This window comes from Hemiscyllium ocellatum, chromosome 45, assembly GCF_020745735.1.
Source record: "Hemiscyllium ocellatum isolate sHemOce1 chromosome 45, sHemOce1.pat.X.cur, whole genome shotgun sequence".
NCBI classification, from domain to species: Eukaryota; Metazoa; Chordata; class Chondrichthyes; order Orectolobiformes; family Hemiscylliidae; genus Hemiscyllium; species Hemiscyllium ocellatum.
This window is the reverse complement of record NC_083445.1, coordinates 9,976,159-9,989,820: the sequence shown is the minus strand read 5'-3', so window position 1 is coordinate 9,989,820 and position 13,662 is coordinate 9,976,159. Positions and strand designations below refer to the sequence as shown.

General features: G+C 45.5%; 1 protein-coding gene across 1 annotated transcript in view; it reads right to left on the bottom strand.

Moving 5' to 3' along the window:
- Positions 1-222: 222 nt before the first annotated feature.
- nfixb (nuclear factor I/Xb) overlaps positions 223-13,662 on the bottom strand; it is a 425,963-nt gene continuing 412,523 nt past the window's right edge. Inside the window, exon 12 of the mRNA XM_060855041.1 lies at positions 223-2,107. Coding sequence (XP_060711024.1) covers positions 2,093-2,107 — 15 coding nt within the window. The 3' untranslated portion in view covers positions 223-2,092. The remainder of the gene's footprint in view (positions 2,108-13,662) is intronic.

Genomic DNA, 13,662 nt, shown 5'->3' with positions numbered 1-13,662 from the left:
TTTTTGGGGGGAGGTGGGGAGGGAACTGAGGTTGAATTCAATGCCACCACATGATGACCTCTACCCAATCAAAATTCAAGTACGTAAGTTTGGATCCAATGATGATCCTGTTTCTACCCCCACGTACACCCCTCCACCATTCACCTCCACCCCTCCTCCATTTTCCCCACCCCTGTATCTGACTTCACCCCTCCCCCATATACCTACCCTCTCCGCCCCTCTCCCTCCTTTATCACCATCCCCACCAGCCAATCTAGGGGAGGGATGTAATGGAGTCCATACCATGCAGCTGATTGGTAGCTTGCACCTCAGAGAGGACATATATCAACTCCAGGTTCGTTCCTCCAGCCGCTCACACAATGTTAGGAGGTGCTGAAGAATCGGACCTTGTATAAAACTGACACCTCCTTTTTCTCTGTCTCTCTCTGTGTCCCTCTCTCTCCTTTGGCCACCCCCTCCTACCCATTCTGTTAAACATGTCTTCATGTCCCTCTCTGTTTTGACATCTCAATCCTGATCAATGATGACTTGCGATCAGGTCCGGGATGGAAAATATGAGCAACCCTTTTTGGGAGCAGAGTGAGTGAATTTGGACAGGTGCAGGATTTCCATCAATGAGCATTCTTCCTTCACAGAGCTCCATGTGTACAGTTTACCCAGTCATTGTGGACTCGTACCACTCAGCTTTCCATTTGGTGGAAGGATCATTTACACCTTAAGGACTTAAGGGAAGACACTGAGGAGGGGGTGGGAAAGAGAAAAAGATTGCTAGCTTGAAACCTGTCCATCTGTCCACACCTGTGTGTTCCACTACGGGGTGGGGGGGGAGGTAATCTTAGGGGCTGGTGCCTGATCTCTCTGTTATCTTTGCTCCACTCCAACCCCCTTTGCCTTTCTTGTTACACTTTCCACAGCGTTCGCCCCCATTCCCCCAACACCCCTTTGAAGGCTCTTCGACCCCCTTCCGTTAAGCAGATAGCCTCAGTGGCCAAACTGGGACAAGGCTTCTTTCTGCTTGGGCAATGGGCAGTGGAAGTGATATAGCTATCACCTGCCTATATATGCAGCTCTGCCCACTGCTACTAAGGGCCAGCAATGGCTGGCGTGGCAGGAAGGACTATTGGTGTTGAATGTCCTACTTGAGTTTCTAGTGGTACGGAGAGAGGTGGAAATGTGGGGAAGGTGAAAGATCAGCGCTTGCAACAACTAGAACCATTGAGTCCTCCACTGGTCGTGAGACTAGCTGGTTCCTACCTGAGCCCTCCACCCCCTTTCCAGAGTCTCACTGAGATTAAGGGCATGTCATTGAGAGGGTTACTTTCACCGCCCCCTGCTGGACATCACCTCAACTGCACAGTGTGGGGGAAACGGCCAAAAATCCAGTCACTTTTAGATTTAATTGTTAAGGCAGTCCAATATAGGATACATTTTGAGAGACTGTAGCACAGTTCGGTGGGATAATTGGGGCTGGAATAACTAATTGTCTATTCTTGTATAGTTTCTATATATTTATAAATATTTGAATACATTTATGAAGCCTTTAATGCATTTGATGTATACTGAACGAGGCACTTATAAAGATAATAGTCGCATTTGCATTGCAGATTGTAGTGTTTTCCTTTTTAAAAAAAAACGTCAATTCTGGGTTGATTGTGTACCATCTTTCTGGTGTGCTATGAGTCCACTGTAACCTTTACCCTTTACTTTTAATACTGGTTAAACAGGTTAAAATCACGGTCCTTATAAAATGCAAATGTGAGATGCTCCCACCAAACTCAAAGCCACGTTACACTGCACAATGTGTGACGGTATTGGTTGCCAATTTGAGTGGAAAAATCGATTCCTATATGGTTGGAGAGATCATTCTGAACTGGTTTGTATATTTTTGTTTCCTTCCTCGAACGTGTCTGAGTCATCTCAGATGGTTGTTGTTTCTGTTCCCAGTGTTCAGCGATGATGCCGTTTCCCTCCCCCCTCTTTCTCTCTTTCTTTCTCTCTCTCTCTCTCTCTCTCTCTCTCTGTCAATTTTTACTTGTGTCAAGGAAGGTATCAGATGGTCTTGTCGCTGCTCATTGGGACAGGATCGCAACTATCAGAGGAACCAAGACTGTGGAGAGACCAGGAAAACAAGACAGAAAATTATCAACAAGGTTAGGTACAGTAGCACTGGTCCATCTCAGCTCAGTCAATCATCTGAAGGAGACTTCTGTTTTTTCAACAAAAAACTTTGCTTTCTCTATTCTTTCCTATGTGAGCATTTTAGATTATAGAATTTATTTGTCAAATGTACTTTTACAAGAAAAATACAATGAGAAATGTTATAAGTCGCCCTACCATGGCGCCTACATTAATGACAGAAGTCATAAGTAAATTCATGTGACAAAAAAAGGTAAATTTAAGACAAAAGTTCTTCAAAGTTGTATTCATCTTGGCGGAGATTGTCAATGTTCTAGCCCTCAGTGTCCAGTAGAAACAATCTCAGATCATTCTATACACTGCAGAGTGTAGCTCCCTCACTTCCCCAGCCCCTCAGATGCACATCAAGCTCTGATCTGTGATATCTCTGGGGAACGCCACCAGTCGCTGTGCACTTGAGTCGATTTTCATTTGAACCTCTCTGCGTTTTGATCAGGAGTAGGCCACTCAGCCCCTTGATCTCAGTCCACCAGTCAATAAAGATCTGAACTGATTGTGGACTTGATCTCATCTTCCAGTCTACCGTCCCTCTCATTCTGCGGATCTCCAATGTGGCAGAAACTTCCAGAACTGGAGGTCGATGTGAGACGACCTCCAACCAGTTCAGAGGGAACATTGCTTCCTGCCTCTCCATAAGTTTTGACTTTCTTGTCAATGAGAAATCTGCCCATATTTAATGACCTGTGTAAGAGAATTCCAGGGACTAAGAGAAAATAAATTCCTGAGCTCCATACTAAATGAGAGATTAAAACCATTCTTCCTGTTGTGAATTCCTTCCCCTGAGGTGAAACATCTTCTCAGCATCTACCCTGCCACAGATTCACTACGATCACCTCTCATTCGTCTGAACTCTGATGGCCTGACCTCTTCAACCCTTCCTCCCAAGCCGAACCCCCTCATCTCAGGAAAATATGAGTCTTCTCGAAACTGCTCCTGAAGTAAGTCAGTGGGAATCAAGTGCATCAAGAAAATACTGCAGAATCCTTTCCAATTAATTTGCACAGTAAGGGAACCACTTTGACACATTCTATCTCTCAACGCAAGGTAAATTTTCCAATAAAAAACACTTGGATAAAAGTTAAGAGAAAGGGAAAACATTGAGAGGTCCAAAGAAAGTTACTGCTCTTTGGATTAGTCTCCGTTTATCTACATTAACATTGCAGTTTTCTCTATATATTTAAGAATACATTCCACACATCTCAATAGCGCCCTTTCTGACTGACTGCAAACATCATAAACCACAATCCAGTAAGTGGGTAAAAGTAGTGTTTAATTCTTTGATGTTCGATTATATGAGTTTGTTAACGATTGATGTTCAATGTGCTTGATTAGTGCAGGCTTAGAGGAAAGTGAAGGAGGCTATAGAGGGAGCTGAAAGTCAGAGCAACAGCATGGAGCAGATACCTGAGAGCTCTGTGAATGAAATGTACCAACCAGTGTCATAGCTCCGCGATCTAAAGGGCAGTGTCACATTTCACAGGCGAGCTGGACAGCTTAAGCACGGAGCCAGGAAACATGTGACCGCTTGCTGCACAAGATCATCAGGGGAGGCTTCAACTGCAAGTGTCTAGATCAGAGTGTTGCTGGAAAAGCACAGCAGGTCAGGCAGCATCCAAGGAGCAGGAACATCGACGCTTCAGGCAGGATTCGTTCACAATTCCTGATGAAGGGCTCATGCTCGAAACGTCGATATTCCTGCTCCTTGGATGCTGCCTGACCTGCTGTGCTTTTCCAGCACCACTCTTATCTTGACTCTGATCTCCAGCATCTGCAGTCCTCACTTTCGCCTAGTTGATTTTAAACTGCAGTGTGTCCATCCAAACTCAGAGCATCAACTACAGACAGAACTCCTGCCCTGGGAGCTCCATACTTGGCGGGAACACGCTGGGTCAGCTTCAGTCCATATCAAATCATAATTGCTCCTTAGCCAAACAAAGTGTAGGTTTCTCCTGATCTGCTTGTAATAACTTTGTTCCACGATTCATCCCCCATGTAACTCATCTCCCATACCAAGATCCTCCCCAACTTTCTACCTTATTCCTAACTCCTTAGTTTTAACGTCTACACCTTTCCCTGGAGTGATTACACAATACCAGTCTACACTAGACCATGAAAAAGCAAAGATCTGCAGATTCTGGAAGAAGGATCACTGGGCCTGAAACGTTAACTCTGCTTTCTCTCCACCAATGCAGCCAGACCTGCTGAGTTTCTGCTTTTGCACACTACATCACTCCTTCACAGTGACATTTCACAGACAATATTCACCCAAACTCCAAACAGCTGTGCCAATGCTTGACCATCTTTGTATATAATTCCTAATCTGACAACACTACTTGTGATAGAACTTTAAAATCATTTGCCTTCCCATTCAAAGGGGCTGGTTGACCGGTTAGTCCAACTGACATGATTAGATCTTCCTACATCAATGACTGATATCGTTTATCAGCTAACTTCGGCAGATGGATTTGCCGAAAGATTGGCCAGTTTTGTAATCCCCTGGAAAATGCTGATTTTGCTACAATGAAGGATTCACCCAGAGGCTCCGTACCTGAGGAGATGGGTGGGGGTGGGACGGTGGGGAGGGGAAGGTGGTTATTGGATCTGCGCCTCGGATGGTTCTCTTGTTTCTGAGGGTCTTCCCGATCCTTCCTCCATCCTTTGAGTTCTCCACCTAACTGGGCAGTGCCAGGGACCTTGGACTGAACAGTTGTGGTCATTTTGTCCATCTCTAAAATTAATACGTGACATTTGCATTTGCAACCTACATTACTGAATGACGTTGATGGATTTGTCTTTGGCTCGGGTGAGAGAACCAATGGTTGTTATAGATTAACCATGTTTTAGTTGAATGACAGAACAGGCTGGAGGGGCTGAATGACCTCCTGTCTGTTTCTGTGTCAGTGGTCAGGTATGAAGGCACTTGGAGGAACAACCAAGTCATGCACACATTGGTGAGTGTAAGAGCCTTATCCCACAGGCAGCTCAGGAACAGCATTGAGCAACTCCTGTGCTAAAGTGGCTCTGTAGCACAACGGATAGCCCATTGGACTTCTAGCAATTTCAAGAAATTCAAAGGTTCTGGGTTTGAGTCCCAGTGGAGTCGGTTCTTTTAACAGGCATTTGGTTGGGTATATGAATAGGAAGGGTTTGGAGGGATATGGGCCGGGTGCTGGCAGGTGGGACCAGATTGGGTTGGAATATCTGGTCGGCATGGATGGGTTGGACAGAAGGGTCTGTTTCTGTGCTGTACATCTCTATGACTCTATGTTTGTCATGAATTAAGCCTTTGTTCAGTCACCCAAAAGGAGTTGTAATGGTAAAGGTACAATCACCAAAGTTCACCTGGACCGTTCTCTCATAGTCACAGATAGTTGCTGGTCGTGGTTTAACCTGAGGCACCACATTTCAAACAAGTGGAGAGTTTGAGAAGGAGAGTCAGGAATGGTAACCTCAGCCTGTGCAGGAATGGCACTCAGGTTGCTAGTGACACAAACCAGCCATTCAGCTAACTGAGCTAATCGACCCCAGTCACAATGGAGTCACTATATGACGCCAGAGCTCTGATGGCACTGGGAACTGAAATTTATCTGACTGATTAATGGCCTCAGAGTCAGAAAGTCTAGAGGTTAAGAAGGGGATACATGTTCATTAGGAATGCCAAATCTTATAGAAACTGATCAGTAATTGGTGTGAACTATAGTGTATCCAATACTCAACGTATTAGGATCACTGTGTGGTCCCGAAAGTACTATGGTCATTTTCCGCTTCCATATGATTGATATGCACAAAGGTGGCTGAGTGTTAGTTCAGTCTGGAAATAGTCTCCTTGCAATCACACACCTACAACCCGTGGAGAAAACTTCAAAACAACGGCCCCTTCAAGGGCGAGATGGCGGGGGTAGGGAACACCCATATTAAAATACACCGGACTGTGATCTCTTATGATTCCTAAAACAATGAGGGCTGGTAACTCTGCTCAAGAGCAAAGCGTTGGATGCCAGGCATCTGCTTATCCTGTGGGTAAAAAATGAGGTCTGCAGATGCTGGAGATCACAGTTGAAAATGTGTTGCTGGTTAAAGCACAGCAGGTCAGGCAGCATCCAAGGAACAGGAAATTCGAGGGCTTATGCCCGAAACGTCGAATTTCCGGTTACTTGGATGCTGCCTGACCTGCTGTGCTTTAACCAGCAACACGTTTTCATCTGCTTATCCTGTGTCCGTGTGAGCCCCGAAATGCCCCAAAGCCCGTGCAGTCACTTGTAGGGAAGCGGCGGCCCCTGTGTGCACAGTAAGATCCCACAAAACCCACTTCCACACCACTGACTGAGGGATGAACACACTGGATGGAGCTGCCCCCTTGCTTCTTCTGGCCGGAATGATACTGTTCCTGGTCCGAATGGGCGGGAGAATGGAGCCTTGATTTAACACGTCAACCACCTCCCCCCCCACCCCGGTCCCAAAAAGCTGGCGACAGAGAACCTCCAGGTTTGTTAAAGCAATACTGAAACCTGACCCCACTCTCGGGGCGAGGGAAAGCCACCCAAAGCAACAAAAATGCTCCAGAAGATTCTTTGCACATAATAAATCCTCTAAATGCTCGTAAATTGTTGCATCTGGGATTGGAATCTGACATCGACACTGAATGCCTGGCTTGAAATATTTGCGGAAGGTGCTTGTAATCTGTTTCTAATTTGTCTTGCACTCTGTCCGAACGCTGCCCCGAGGCCACTGCGATTGCCGAGCCTGCCACCAGGGGTTGCTGTTCCTCTACTCAATGAACAAAGTAAGGGGCAGATCTGTGAAATCTCCCTGACACATCTCTTCCTCTCTCTCTCTCTCTGTCAATTTTGACACAGACAGGGTCTCGGGGGTATTCTGATGAATCTGTCACTCAGAATGCAGCAGCCCCCACCCCCTCAACCAACTTCCACTTGGAGAGTCTTAACTGGCTTAAGGAGGGCCGTTTCAGTACTGTATGATTCAGTGATTGTACCAACTAGTTATGGTTGGTGTAGTCTCAGTGCAAACATTACATAAGTAGGCTCTAAAATCTACTCAACTGCATCTGTTGATGAACTTGGGAGTATTGTTGGCCCTTATGCTTACATTAATGACTTTAATGAGTTCTATTCGCTTGTACTGAGAAGACAAACAGAAACATAGTGCTTCATATTAACTCTGCATTTGGATGGCGTTTGACTGAGGTTAAAAATGATTCGCCTATAATTTATTTCTCTCAGCCTGTATGTCTTCCTCTCACTCTCTCTGTTTATGGTGTTATCGTTTGACTAGAAATTCAGAGATTCAGATAATGTTCTGGGAGTCAAATCACACCATGGCAGATGGTAGAATTTGAATTCAATTTTTAAAAAATCACTTTAATGGTGACCATGAACCCACTGCCCACTGTCAGTAGTTGGGGAAAAAGCCAACTATTCATCTCCCTTTAGGCAAGGAAACCGCTGTCCTTACCCAGTCTCACCCTTTTGTGACTCCAGTCCCACATGCTTGACTCTTAACTGTGGGGCCACTAGGGAGGGACAATAGATGCTGACCTGGCCAGATTCACCTACATCTATGAGTGAATCAGAGAGAAATCTCTCCTTATCTGAGGAAGTCGACTGAATTTCCATTTATCCCATAATTTGAGGGAAAATTAGGCAAACAATTGACCAAGGAGCAGATGAAAGAACACCATCAAAGGGACAAACAATGGGGTGCATCACAATATGTCAACGACAAGTAATTGAGAAGGTGAATAGAGATGTTGGTCTTTTTGATATATTGTTGATTGATGGGTGGGGGGGCAGGATGGGGGGGGGGGGGGGGGTGTGGGGCTGGGAGCAGGTAAGTGGAGTTGAGGCCACAATCAGATCAACCATGATCTTGTTAAACGATGGAGCAGGCCCAAAGGGCCAAATGGCCTACTCTTGCTCCGAATTCTCGTGCTTGTGTTCAAGTAGGATGGGGTTGGTGCTATGACAGTGTAATGCATTGGTGAGACTGCAACTCACATACAGTTCTGGCCTCCTTATTGCACTTTATCCGTTATGGGGGTGCTTGGCCCAGCATAGATTGCCCATCACTGACTGGCCTGTTGGAGGTCCTGGTAAGCTGCCTTCTTAAACCATTGTGGTGGACAGAGGAATCTCGATTATCCAAAGGACACGGGCAGGGAATATTTTGTTCGGTTAATTGAATTCTGGACAATCAAATGCCGAGCATCGGGACATCGTGATCTTGCCGGATAATCCGATATTTGGATAATCAAGGTTCCTCTGTAGATGGGTCACTTAAGGAGGGACATACACATGATGGAACAGTTCAGAGGAAGGTCTTTCCCTGGGATGAATGGGTCTGTCTTAGGAGGAAAGGTTAGGCTGTCACACACTGAAGTATGGCATGACAAGATATTCCTGAAACATATTGGATTCTGAGGGCAAGGATGCTAAGAGGACATCTCCTTGCAGACATGAATCCAAGATTAGAGGGCACAGTTTAACATTAAGCGGTCCTGATTTGGTTAGCTCAGTTGGATGGATGGCTGGTTTCCATTGTTAAATGATGCCAATAGCAAGGGCTTAATCCCCATCACTGGCTGAGGTTACCATGAAGGACTCTCCTTCTCAACATCTCCCCTTGCCTGAGATGTGATGATCCTCAGATTAAACCCTCACTAGTTGTCTCTCTACCTGAGGGGAGAGCAGCCCTACGATCTGGTAGGATTATGGTGACTTTACCTTTCTTGAAGATGGAGAAGTGGAGGAACTTGGTATCTCAGAAAGTCTTTAGTCTTTGTAATTTTCTACCACAGCAAGTTGTGGAGGTGGGTCTTAAAACATTCATGGCTGAGTGTTCCATGAACAAGAGGGGTGGTCAAAGGTTTTGGGGATAGATTGGAGGACAGACAGGAGAATGAGGTTGAGGCCACAGTCAAACAAGCTTTGACAGTACTGACTGGCAAAGCATACTCAATGGACCGAATGGCCTATTGTTGCTCCCGTTTCTAAAACCATGTTCTTATTCTGAGAGTGGGTTGTTCAGTCTTGGAGTAACTGCTAACTGAGGCAAATTTCCATTCCCCAGCCCTTGGTGACTTGCTTGCACTCAGGTAACTGCACAAAATCCAATAAATTATTAACAAGTTTGCAAGTATTGACAGCGCTGAGGCTGCAGTGATAACACCGTGGTCCTTCGCCCTCTCAGTAAAAGGTGAAGGGTTCAACGACCAGACCGAGGCCAAATTAAATGACCAAGTAAGGAACTGAAAATCTTGGCCAATAAGCTTTTGTAAATAGTGTCAGTTCCATTGGAACGCTAGCTGGTCATCTGAATGACGCAATTTATTTCACTTAAATAGGATTTCCTTTCAGAAAAATAATGCTAATTTTCACATGGTTTTAGATTGAACAATGCCAATGATAGAAATCAAAATCTTTTCAGCATCTAAAATCAGTGCCAAGGACTTCTGGTTAGAAGAAAAGTCGCCAGAAAACTATAGGGCTGCCCTCTCATCAGACAGAGTTAGAGAGCCAACTGGTGGTGAGTTTAACCTGAGGGGCAGCATACCTCTAAGCAAGGTGATAGGTTGAGAAGGAAAGCCCTTTGTGGGTGGCATGGTGACACAGTGATTAGCATTACTACCTCACAGGGACCCAGGTTCAATTCCAGCCTTGGGTGACTGACTGTATGGAGTTTGTACATTCTCCTTATGTCTATGTGGGTTTTCTCCCGCAGTCACAAAGGTGTGTGGGTGAGGTGGATTGGCCATGCTAAATTGCCCCATCACATGCAGGCTAGCTGGGTTAACTCTGGTAAATGTGAAGCTATGTGGGATGCTCTGCAAGAGGGTTGGTGCAGACCTGATGGGCTGAATGGCCTCTATCTGCACGACAATTCGTGGTAATGTCAGTCAGTCAGTGTAGTGGGATGTAAGAAGGGTTAAATGTATTTTACTGTTCTGCCCCAATGATGTGCCTTAACTGTTACCCTCAAAAGATATTTTCAACACCCTCTTAAAGCATTTTAGCATTGGCCTCAGCAGCTCCTTGTTAGAAAGGTGTGAGACAACCAAGACCATTTGAAATTCAACATCACCTCCCTGAAGTTTGTTCATTGCCTCTATTTCACTTATCATAGCGTTTACTCTCCCCAGCTCCACCCATGTTAATGCTACGGTCAAGAAAGCACAACCACGTCTCTACCTTCTCAGACGGCAAAGGAAATTCAGCATATCCATAAAGACTCTTATCAATTTTTATAAATGGGACCCTAGAAAGCATCCTATCCAGCTGCATCACGGCTTGGTAAGGCAACTGCTCTGCTGAGAAACTACAGAGTCTTGAACATAGCCCAGTCCATCACGCAAGCCAACCTTCCATCCATTGACTCCATCTACACTTCTCACTGTCTCGGGAAGGAACCCAACATCAACAAGTGCTCCTTCCACTCCAGCTTTACTCTCCTCCAACCTCTTCCATCAGGCAAAAAGTCAAAAAACTTAAACACACGTAACAACAGATTGAAGAACAGTTTCTTCCCCACTGTTATTAGAGTGGACCTCTCAAATTTTAAATTTAGTGTTGATCTTGCCCTTTGTGGACCATCTCTGCATTGCTAACAGTATATTCCTCGCTCTGTTACCATAATGCACGTTGGATGGTATGATCTGCCTGTACTGCACGCAAAACAAAACTTTTCACTGTACCTAGGTACATGTGACAATAATAAATTAAATAAAAGAAAGGAGAGGATTTCAGCAAGAGTCACAACTCAGAAATTCCTATCATCTCCCTTCCCTGGGGGTGGGTGGTGAGAAGGCAGTAGGAGAGAGATTGGTGGCTAGACATTAACCAACTGAGACCACACACCTCCAACCACACAAGACGGAGCTAGGTCTTTAATATAACCAAGAATGCCTTTTGAACATCCTCACTTTGTTCCAAACTAGGCTCCATCTAATGCCTCTGGCCGTTTGTGGACTTCCAAAGTTTGTGCGTGGTGTCCAGTAAAAGCCGTAAGTGAAAGCGACAACTTTATCTATAAAGGCATGGGCATGTACCTGAGAGGGAAAGTTGGCTCCAAAGCCAATCAGTTACTATTTTTCTCTTGTCAGTGCAGACCTGATGGGCTGAAGGGCATGTTTTGCACTGTTTGTTTCATGACTCTATTTCTTTATGAATGTACAGGCCAGTCATGAGCAGTGGATGTGGAAGTGGTGAGCACATCTAGTTTTGATAGTGTGTGGTGAGGGCTGAATTTACAGCAATGTGCATGAGGGGGAGTTTGGGATCCTTTCTAACAACAAGAGTGGACATGACTGAGCTTTAACATCTCTCTGAGCCAGCCACTGACCTTGGCCTGCAACACCCCAACAAGCACTACCAAGCATGTCCCTCTGAGCTCAACATAATGGCCAGAGCTCTAGAATGTCAAGTGATATTCCATCACAGTCAGCTAAAAACCAAATTAGGTCAACTCCAAAAACCATCCCTCCCCCTTTCACCCCATCTGGGTGAGGTATTCCCAACCTGAAAGCTAACTCCAGACCGGCAACCAGAGCTCACCAGGTTTTTGGTAGGAGGGACAGATCTCCTAGAAATCACAGTTCAGAAAGAAGCCATTTTGACCAGCTGGACCATGTGCACCCATATGGGCTCCATCCACTCATCTCTTCTACCCTCTCTCCCTCTTGTTTAGCTCCCTATTGTCTAGCTTCCCCCGCTTTGCTATTCGACTCAACTTTTCTACAGAACCAAGTTCCATATTGTCCAGGAATTCCTCTTGAATTCCCAGCTGCAATCAGTGATGTCTTGTTTCTGATTCACTGGTAGGATCTGGTTGTCACTGTCTGGGCCCAGCTTTTATTGCCCATCTTTCATTGCCGCTTGAGAAGGTGATGGGGAGGTGCCATCTCTACCTTCCTCGACCTGTGTTCCTAAACCCATGATCATTTTCTGGGTGCTCAGTTTGCATCTACACTTTGAGTTTGACAGGTCAGAGCTACTCAGTGGACTGGGAGAGGGACGATACAAAGTTGTTTGGTTTTTAATGGACAGTACAATTTTGTCCAAGTTACATTACCACCCACTTTCATATAAAAATTGCCAAATGGGTTCCATTCATTTCATGACACACTTGGCCCACCCTAGTTTTGAACTTGGAAATGCAGCCTGGCTACAACAAGCTAACAGTTCAAAACTTTTTCAAACCGAAATGAGTTAGCACTCTCCACCTTTGTCCCTCTGTCATCAACAACAGTCAGCCAGTGGCTCACTGATTAACACTGTAGTATCGCAGTCCCAGGGACCTTGATTCGATTCCTGACTCGGGTGACTATCAGTGTGGAGTTTGCACGTTTTCCCTGTGTTTGTGTGGGTTTCCTCCCCCAATCCAAAGATGTGCAGGCTAGGTGGATTGGCCATGCTGTCGTGTTCAGGGGTGTGTAGTTTAGGGGGATTAGCCATGGCAAATATGGGGTTATAGAATAGGGGGGTGAATCTGGATGGGAGAAGTGGTGGGATTTGATGGGCTGAATGGCTTCTTTCTGCACTGTTGAGATTCTGGGTATTCAAGGCAGGACAGTTTGGGTACAATGTCAGGGAGATGATCAGGTCTCATATTAATTATTTCAACATCAGTCCGGCAGCTGAATACATTGACCCCTGGGATTGCCAATGCATTCCAGCAAGTGCCATCACATGGCATGGCCCCAATTATATCCTCCACCTCCACTAACCAACCAACCAACCAACCAAATGCCCTTCAGCCACTCAAAATGTCCAGCATTGCAGTCTCCTGCCTTCTGACAGCCAATTACAGTTTGGAAGAACAAGCTTTTTGGTTATGAGGGGGCAAATGCTTAGAGGAGGTTTCCCCTCCTGTGGGGAATCTAGAACAAAGGGGCGGATGCACTGTTTAACATGTAGCTGAGGAGGATGTTCTTGTCTGAGAGGGTCATTAATCTTTGGAATTCCCTCCCCCAGACAGCAGTGCTCATTGAAAATGATCAAGGCATTGTGTATTTAATACAGTGGATAGGTTCTTGATTAGTAAGGGGCTGAAGGGTTATGGGAAGAAGGCAAGAGAATGGGGTTGAGAAATATATATGAACGATGATTGAATGGCAAAGCAGACTCAATGGGTCAAATAGTCTGGTTTTGCACCTCTATCATATGGTCTAAGTTGAGGTCTAATTTCCCTTCTGCCCCATTGTCTATCCAGTGACTGGTCAGCAGTTACAAGTGTATGGAGGATGGAGACGTTTGGGATGGAGACTGGCTGTGATACAGGACCCTACCGTCACTCAGCATCCCAGTCCCAAGCACCAAATAGTGGATGACAGACCATGGGCCCAATGGCCTCTGCTCTTTTTCAATTCCTATAAGGATTGCTAATGTGTTTGGAATCCTTCCATAATGTGACTCTACACTTCAGGAGAGGACTTCAGGATGGAAGGGTGATGAA